Raw genomic sequence first — 9,260 nt, 5'->3', positions numbered from 1 at the left:
CCTGGGGTGCCCATGGGCTGAGGGAACCCAGCTCTTCCCAGCTGCCCCTGCCCGGCACCCCATCCCCAGGCCCCTCCACATGGCAGGAAGCTCCCCCCTTGCCTCGTCCACACCCCGCGCTCGGCGCCTACAGCAGGAGTGGCTGGAATGGGAGGACCGGCGGGCTGCGGCCCAGCAGGCCCGGAGCCGCAGGGGCCCCCCGAGTTCCTGGGCCCAGGTCAGTAGGCCCCGCCGCACCTGCCAAGACCCAGCCGTCCACAGTGCCCTGCTGGCCGGCGACCTCCCACAGGTCCGCGCCCTGATCCAGGACAGAGAAGCCGCCAACATGGTCGTGGAGACAGTGAGCAACCAGCTGGCCTGGTCAGCTGAACAGGGTAGGAGCCCCGGGTGGGGACAGCGCCCTGGGGTCAGGGGGGCTTGGCCACCCTCCTGGCGACACCACCCGTCCAGCTCGCTCCCAAACGGAGCGGAGGCATGAGCAGGGTGGGGTGGGAGGTGGGGGGAGGGCTCCTGGGATCGTGTCGAAGTTCTTCTTCTATGTGTCACGTAGTAGTACCGTGATATTCTAATGAGATCTTTCTCTTGTGTGCAGCATATGTTTTCCCTTCGGAGAATGAACTCATTCTCCATATGCTCTTTTTTTTTTTTTTTAATTTTTCCAGTGGGAGGTGGTTTTGGTTTTGGTTTTGGACCATACCCAGTTGTGCTCAGGATTCATCTCAGGGATCATTCGTGGTGGGGCTCAGGGGACCCTACGGGGGGCCGGGGAACCAACCTGGGTCGGATAAGTTTGCAAGGCTGTGCTTACCCGCTGTAATATCTCGCCGGCCCCTTTGCCTATTTTAAATGGCACTGTGATCAAAATCTTGGCGTTCTTGCCAGGTGATTTCCTTGGCTCTCAGCTCTCCCAGCAAACTGAATTCAGCAGGAGACTCAAACCCCACACAGAGGTGTGGCCTCATCACCTGAAGAATTTATGAACCTCTTCCTAAGCTTCCAGTTCCTGCTTGACCTCAGCTATCAGATGTGACCCCACTCAGGGTTTTACCCTACAGAAATCTGATAGTCAAATAGAACTTGACCCTAATCATCTTCTTTTTCCTCCTCCTCTTCCTCCCTGTCCTTCATCTCCTCCTCTTTCCTCCTCTGCTTCTTTCTCCTCCTCCTCCTCCTCCTCCTCCTCCTCCTCCTCCTCCTCCTCCACCTCCTCCTCCTTGTGTTTGTTTTTGGGCCACAGCTGGCTGTGCTCAGGGCTTCCCCCTGGCTCTGTGCTCAGGGATCACTCCAGGCCGGGCCTGAAGGACTAGATGGGGTGCCAGAGATTGAACCAGGCTGGCCAGGTGCAAGACACATGCTTTGCAATTTGGAGGTCATTTTTAGTGGTTGTTTTGGGCCTGGGGGCTATACCCAGTAATACTCAGGGGCTATCCCTGGCTCTGTGATCAGGGGTCGCTCCAAGAACCCTAAGCAGTGCCAGGGATGGAACTGGGGTCAGGGCAGGCCAGGCCTCTGCCTCCCCCTCTCCTGTCTCTGGCCCCATTTCTAGTTTGGATCCAACACCATTTCTCTTACCTCTCCACACTCTTCCTTCCCCACCCCACGCTTGTTCACCTCCTCTGTTCTCTACCCTGCTTCCTTGCACGCTCCCTAACCCAGGAGAATCCTCAAGTCCAGGATCCTTCAGGGCTGTTCTCTGCCCTCCCCCTCCCCCAAGCCCCCCAGCTCAACTTCATGCCCTCTCATATTTACATCCCACCATCAAGGCCAGAATATACAGTGAGGGGCTGGAGCAATAGCACAACGGGCAGGGCGTTTGCCTTGCATGCGGCTGACCCAGGTTTAATCCCCGGCATCCCATATGGTCCCCTGAGCACCGCCAGGAGTAATTCCTGAGTGCTGAGCCAGGAGTAACCCCTGAGCATCGCTAGGTGTGACCCAAAAAGCAAAAAAGCGAACAAAAACAGAATACACAGTGAATGGAAGAGAGCAAACTCAAGGTTTATGGTGGCGAGGTCATTCACCTCCTACATGGCCGACATGGGTTTCATCCCCGGCACCCCATCTGGCCCTCTGAGCCCTGCCAGGAGGGATCCCTGAGGGCAGGGCTAGGAAGAAGCCCTGAACATCACTGGGTGTACCCCCCCCAAGCCAAACCAAGACAATACTTGGGGTTCCTGAAAGAGAGCTTTTCGGGCAGAGAGCTCAAGGGTGACCCCCAAGCACAGAGCCACTACTACCGGCCTCCACGCCACGTCACACCGGGTGTAGCCCCCAACCATGGCCCGGTCCAGGCTTTGCAAGGAGGAGCCTGGCTTCTACCTGGCCCAGAGCCAGTAGTGGCTCCCCACGCCCAGAACCACAAGACAGTGGTTCTGTGGCATCCAAACAAAAGAAAAACCAAAAAGGGATGAAAAAAAAAAAAAATAGAAAGAGATGCACGGCCTCAGTTAGTCCCGGTGGGGTTTTGTCTGTTTGGGCTTGGGGGCCATACTCAGGAGAGCCCCCTCATCACTCACCGTGCCGAGGACCATCTGGGTGCTGGGGGCCCAGTGCCGGCTGCGCCGGTCTCTGACACCACCCCACCCTCTGCCTGCTCTCCCCAGGATTCTGGGTGCTGACGCCCAGGACCAAGCAGACGGCGCCCCTCGCCCTGGCTGCGTCCCGAGGCCATACCGACTGCGTCCGCCACCTGGTCCAGCAGGGAGCTGAGCTGGACGCCCGTGTGGGGGGCCGGGCCGCCTTGCACGAGGCCTGCGCCGGAGCCTGGTCTGACTGCGTGCGGCTGCTGCTGACCTTCGGCGCCAGGGCCACTGTGCTGTCCACGGAGGGCCTGACCCCCCTGCACCTCTGCACTACCCCCGAGTCCTTGCCGTAGGTGCCCAGGTGACCCGTTGGGGCAGGGGCATGTGTGTGAGAGAGCGAGAGCAGGCTCACACGGGAAGAGGGAAGCCCCTCGAGTATACATCCTCATCAGCACCCGAGGGGGCTCCTGTGGCCTGGAAAACAATTTCAGAAAGGGGGAGCAGGGACCAGGGAGACAGTACAGGCCAAGGCTCTTGTCTCGAAAACAGCCAATCAGGGTTCAATCGCTGGCACCACATATGGCCCATCCCCCCCACCAGTGTCAGGCGTGATCCCTGAATACAGTGGCGTGGGGCCCCCAAAACAGAACAAGCAAAGGGCAAGTGACCTGTCCGAGGGTCTCTCACTAAGCCTTGCGGCAGAAGCCCTGTTGCCTTTTGGGGTAACCCTGTTTCAAGAGCCCTCTATCACCAGAGTCCAGGAGGGGTGGAGGGGAGACCTGGCTGGGCCCTCTGCTGCTTCCTCTTCTCTTTCCCATTCAGTTCCTCCCACCCCCTGCTGAGCCGTTTGCTCATTTACAGCCTGGCCATGGCCTCCTGGCTGGGCAATGGTCCTGGGAGACACCCACAGCCCACAGGCTGGGGACCTTTCTCCAGTTAGCTCAGCCCTGGGGGTAGCACCCGCAGTGGTCTGAATTTCAGAAATTCAGAAAGAAATTCAGTAGTTGACATGTAACTGGCTGCTCACATATCCCCCCTTGGTTATCAGGGGCCCCTTGGGGTAGATGCTGCCCTCTGACTGGCCATTCTGAATTATAAGTTACTGTTTAATTTTGTTTTGGCTGAGCTGGGAACCAAACCCCAGGCGTCACCTAAGGTGAGGGGGTGCTCTCCTACTGAGCCCCGACCCTGGCCACCTGTTTCATTCCCCCCACCCCACTTTATTTGGAGGGATGTGCCCACACCTGGTCATGCTCCCTACCTGTTCCTTTTATAGGTGGAGTTTGTTGTGCATTTGCTTCAGCCCACGTGTGTTGACGATAGATGTATATTTACCTCAACAAGGTCCTGGCCTAGGGCTCAGAACAGAGTCCAGCAGTGAAGCACTTACCTCACCAGAGTGAGAGCCTGGGTTCAAGCTGTGGCACCACCAAACACACAAAGAGTTCCAGGGGTATTCCCAGCTCCCAGCTGCAGAGTGACCCCTGGCAACACTCGGTGGAACATATGTGGTCCTGGGGATTTGAACCAGGTGGCCCACATGGAAGGCAAGTGCCTTACCTGCTGTACTATTTTTTTTTAAATTGCTTTTTGGGTCACACTCGGCGATGCACAGGGGTTACTCCTGGCTCTGCACTCAGGAATTACTCCTGGCGGTAGATGTATAGATGTATATTTATACATCTATACATATAGATGTATAAATATCCAGGTGAGCCGCATGCAAGGCAAACGCCATACCCGCTGTGCTATGGCTCCAGCCCCCCCCTCACTTTTTTTCTTTCTTCCGCCCTCATACTGGAATTTTTGATGCTTTCTAGTGTTGTGGATTTTCAAAGCTCTGCTGTCCCAATGTCCAGTCTCAGGACAAGTGATTCAGAGCCAGGCCTTGGGTCCTGACCAGATGGGGTGATCCACTAAGGCTGGGGGGTGCCACCTGACATGGGCAAGGTCGGAAACTTTACACTTTTTTTTTTGGTATTTGGGTCACACCAGCAATGCTCAGGGGGTTACTCCTGGCTCTGCACACAGGAATTAGCCCTGGCGGTGCTCGGGAGGCCATACGGGATGCAGAAGATCGAACTCAGGGCAGCAGCATGCAAAGCAAGCGCCTTCCCCGCTGGGCTTTTTGTGTCCTTGGCCACATGACCGTTTCCCTGGATTGACTGTTCCTGAGGACTCCTGCAGCCCTTCAAGCTGGGGCTTGTGCCAGCCGGACTTGAGGCTGGCCACCAGTGTGGGGAGCTGAATGGGAAGGGGAGCGGGACAGCCCAGAAGGGTGCAGGTTGGGCCCTGGACCCTCCGGTCTTACCCCAGGCCTCGGCCCTGACCCCAGGTGTGCCAAGCTGCTGCTGGAGGCGGGTGCCGAGGTGAACCTGGCGGCGCGGGACAGCGAGGCCACGGCCCTGCATGTGGCGGCGGCGCGCGGCCTGGAGGCGCACGTGGCGCTGTACCTGGAGCGCGGGGCGGACGTGGCCCGCCGCACCATGCAGGGCGAGACGGCGCTGAACGCGGCGTGCTCGGCGGCCGAGGGCCCCGACGGACCGCACCAGGAGGTGGCCCGACGGCTGCTGGAAGCCGGGGCCGACCCCCGGGTGGCCGGGCGCAAGCGCCACACGCCGCTGCACAACGCCTGCGCCAACGGCTGCGGGGCCCTGGCCGAGCTGCTGCTGCGCCACGGCGCCTGTGCCACGGCGCGCAACGCGGCGGGCCACACGCCCATGGACTGCGCCCTGCAGGCCGTCCAGGACGTCGCTAGCCCGGAGCCCGAGGTCCTCTTCGCGGCGCTGCTGGACTATGGAGCCCCACCGGTGCACCCCGAGGTACCTTGGGGCGAGACCGAGGGTTGGGTCTGGGGGCCCCAAGTCTCTGCTGTTATCAGGGCAGGGGGGACGCTTTAACCACAGGCCGGCCCACCCCTCCCATGTGGAGATCATCAGGGACGGAAATGGGAGAGGGAGGAAATACGGCCCGGGGGCCATGTGGAGCCATGGAGTTGGAGCTCTTTAAGGTGGGGTAAACTGAGGCAGGGAGCAAGGCCATGGGGTGGTTAGTGGATTTGTTTGGTTTGGGTTTGGGTGAGGATGGGGGTTGAACCACTCCCAACAGTGCTCAGGGCTGACTCTTGGCTCTGCACTCAGGGATCACTCCTGGTGGGCTCATGAGATTGAACCCAGGTCAGGGGCCAGAAAGGTAGTATAGCACAGTGGGTAGAGTGTTTGCCTTGCACACAGCGACCTGGGTTCAATCCCCGGCATCCCATTTGGTACTCCGAGCACCGCCAGGAGTGATTCCTGGGTTACCCGAGCCAGGAGTGCCCAAAAGGGAAAAATCAAAAAGGAAAGGAAGATGAACCCAGGTCAGCCAGCAGCGCCCTGCCCGCTGCACTATGGCTTCTGGGTAGTGGGACAGGTTGGAGGGAGGGTCTGCCCTGGGCCAGGGAGGCCGCTGCCTTACAGTCTCCCTTCCCAGAAGCTGCAGCTTTGTGCCAACTGCCCCCGGGCGCTGGAAGTGCTGCTGAATGCCTACCCACGGGTGCCCCCAGACAGCGGCTGGGCAGGGGCCATGCACCCTGAGCTCTGGAAGGTACGGCCACTGAGGCTAGGCTCTGGGAACAGGAAGGAGGTGCCCTGGGCCTGGTCCTCTAGCACAGGCTTCCCCGAGGGAGGAGAGGTGGGGGGGGCCCGTGGTCACACGTCTCTCCAGCCTCTTTCTTTTGGGGACATCTCTGATTCAGCTCCCCCCCCATCCCCTACCACAGCAGCGTCTTCAGGGTGGGTGGGCGCGGATATGGCTGAGCCCCTAAACTGCCCCCCCGTGCCCCCCCCCACCCTGCCTCTCTGGCTCTGAATCTGAAGCCTTCAGAGTGCAGCAAACACGCAGGTGAGGTGCATGTCACAATATCTCAGGGGTCCCCGGTGGAGGTCGCCCCCAGAGGGAAGGGCACAGCCCTAGGCTGTGGGGCCATCTGACGGTGCCCCTGTCCTGGCCTAGGAGCACAAAGCCTTCTACAGCTCCGTCCTGGGCATGGAGAACCAGCCGCGGCGGCTGCAGCACCTCGCCCGGCTGACAGTGCGGGCTCAGCTGGGGGCGCGATGCCGCCAGGCCGCCGCCTGCCTCCCGCTGCCCCCCGGGCTCAGGGCCTACGTGCTGTTGCGAGTGGAGGGGAGCATCCAGTGAGCCCCGCTGGCTGTGCCCAGCGCTGATCCTGCCCGGTCCTCTGTCCCTCACCTGCCCGCTGTGTTACCCGTGTCTCCTGCTGGGGTGACAGACCACTGCCAGCTGCCCCCCTACCCTCCGTCACCGTAGAGATGAAAGAGACACGTCACTGACCGGTTGACCCCCATGTCCTTCACGGGTGCTGGCACCATCCTGGGATGCACGGTGCCACCACTGTCAGGCCATACGGGGACCCCAGCAGGAATTTCCCAGCTCCTGCCTCTCCGAGTCCCCACCGGCGCTCCTGTCTCCCGCCCCAATAAACTGGCTGAGGCTGGCCGCTAAGACTCTCTCCTTCGTTTCCGGGCATCTGTGCGTGACGGTTCCCCTGCTTGGGGGTCCTTCCCCTGAGCTGGGACCCCTCGAGGCTGGCAGGCCCAGTAGCTCTCTCTGCTCAGCCTCGTTCCCGCCTGTGTGGTGTCGGGCTGGCATTTCCTTGACAGTAAATGATTGTTAGGGAAGGTTACATGTCTGCCTGAGACCTCTTTATGTCCCCCTTCCCCAGGGATCCAGGGTGCACCTAAACAGGGGTCACTACACTGATGGCTTCTGGAGGTCTAGGACAGCAGGGCATGTCCCCAGCTGGCCCCTTCCTCACTTCCTCCTCTGGTCCCCAGAGTCATAAGGACCATCATGTATGGCCCAGGGATGTGACTCAGTGGTAAAGCCCTTGCCTAGCATGTATTAGGCCCACGTTCTATCCCCAGTACCACATGCTCCGCCTCCCTACCTCCCACAAACAAACAAAAAGTACCAGTGTTCATTGTTAAGAGCTTCCCGAGCGAAGGCCGCTGTTGTTTGCTTTGTTGGGGGCCCGCACACAGCAGTTGGCAGAACCAGCTTTGTCCTGGCTCTGGGCTCAAGGATCACACCTGGCGGTGCTGGGGAAGTATTGCCAAACCAAATCAAATCTCTTTGGGGAGGAGATAGCGGCAGTGTTAAAGCACATGTCTTAACCTGTGCAAGACCCTGAATTCAGTCTCTGAAACCACCAACACCACCGGGCACATTCCCAAGGGCCCCCAAACACCACCATTCGGACACTGTTAGTTGTGGTTCCTATAAAAAAAAAAAGTAACAAAGTATTGAAAACAATTTATTTTCTATTTTTTCCGGATTAATGGTGCCCAGGACTTTCTCCTGGCCCTCTGCTCAGGGATCACTCTGGCAGGGCTCAGAAGAACACGTGGGATGCGGGAATCAAACTCGGGTCAGCCATGTGCAAGGCAAGTACCCTACTAGAGTACCCCAGTACTACCACACCAGTCCCCCCCGCCCCAAAACAATTTAGATGTCCATGTAAATGAGACGAGTAAATATTATGATGCCAGAGAGAAGGCAAAGCATGAAGCACATGTTCTGCATGCAGGAGGCCAGAGTTCAAGCCTCAGTACTGCTTGGAGTAGCCCCTGAGCACTGCTAGGAGTTCTCCCCTTCCTCAAAATTAAAAAAAAGATTGAATATATGATTGAATATATATATATATATATATATATATATATACACACATATATAAAGAGAGAGAGAGAGACCTGGATGACCTTAGTATATTTGTTTTGGTTTTTACTTTGGGGGTCATTCCCAGCAGTGCTCAGGGCTTACTCCTGGCTCTGCACCCAGGGATCACAGATCACTCCTGGCAGAGCTTGGGTGACCATATGGGATACCAGGGATCAAACCCAAGTCTGCTACACATGAAAGGCAAGTGCCCTACCCATTGTACCTGTACTATCACTCTGGCCCCTGATTTTAGCATATTTTGGACAATTATTCTTTAAAAGGGACACAATAAAAGCTACTTTATAGAATTCCATAGGAGAATGTGTTTGAAGTATTTAAGGCACTTGGCATTTAAAATTTCAGAAGCTCGGGGCTGGAGCATAGCAGGTAGGGTGTTTGCCTTGCACGCAGCCAACCCGGGTTCAAATCCCAGCATCCCATATGGTCCCCTGAGCACCGCCAGGAGTAATTCCTGAGTGCAAAAGCCAGGAGTAACCCCTGTGCATCGCCAGGTGTGACCCAAAAAGAAAAAAATTCAGAAGCTCTTTTTTTTTGTGGGGGGCGCTTTTTTGGTCACACCTGGTGATGTTCAGGGGTTACTCCTGGCAGTGCTTGGGGAACCATATGGGATGCCAGGGCTTGCAATAGGCTTGTAATACCAGGGATGCCAGAGGCCGAATGCAAGGCAAATCTCTACCCACTGTTCTATCTCTCCAGCCCCTGAATTTCAAAAGATTTAACAGTGATTCAACTCAGTTTCAGTCTTTTAAATGCCTATTGAGAGGCCTTGAACCAGCTGTTCTCTGTGTTTGTAACTTTGCTTGATAAACCTCTTCTCAGACTTCAAAATTCTGTTTAGGGGCTGGAGCGATAGCACAGCTGTTAGGGCATTTGCCTTGCACACGGCCAACCTGGGTTCAGTTCCCAGATCCCATATAGTCCCCTGAGCACCACCAGGGGTGATTCGTGAGTGCAGAGACAGGAGTAACCCCGGTGCATCACCAGTGTGATCCAAAAAGA

At 57.5% G+C, this 9,260-nt stretch overlaps 1 protein-coding gene across 1 annotated transcript; it reads left to right on the top strand.

The window, feature by feature from the left end:
• Positions 1–6,963, top strand: ASB16 (ankyrin repeat and SOCS box containing 16). Its single transcript, XM_004620994.2, has 5 exons — positions 1–374; positions 2,604–2,871; positions 4,858–5,344; positions 5,994–6,107; positions 6,516–6,963. The coding sequence occupies exons 1-5, from the start codon at positions 80–82 to the stop codon at positions 6,699–6,701; spliced, it is 1,350 nt and encodes a 449-aa protein (XP_004621051.2). The 5' UTR covers positions 1–79; the 3' UTR covers positions 6,702–6,963.
• Positions 6,964–9,260: the final 2,297 nt, after the last annotated feature.

This window comes from Sorex araneus, chromosome 3 (assembly GCF_027595985.1).
Source record: "Sorex araneus isolate mSorAra2 chromosome 3, mSorAra2.pri, whole genome shotgun sequence".
Taxonomy (NCBI): Eukaryota; Metazoa; Chordata; class Mammalia; order Eulipotyphla; family Soricidae; genus Sorex; species Sorex araneus.
Note: the sequence above shows the minus strand (reverse complement) of the source record. Positions and strands in the feature narration are given on the sequence as shown.

Bases quoted from the DNA above. Each gene is read 5' to 3' on its own strand.
- ASB16 (XM_004620994.2), top strand. From the start codon at position 80: ATGGCAGGAAGCTCCCCCCTTGCCTCGTCCACACCCCGCGCTCGGCGC. The intron at 2,872-4,857 runs GTAGGTGCCCAG...CCCTGACCCCAG, and splicing joins ACTACCCCCGAGTCCTTGCC to GTGTGCCAAGCTGCTGCTGG. The intron at 6,108-6,515 runs GTACGGCCACTG...GTCCTGGCCTAG, and splicing joins TGCACCCTGAGCTCTGGAAG to GAGCACAAAGCCTTCTACAG.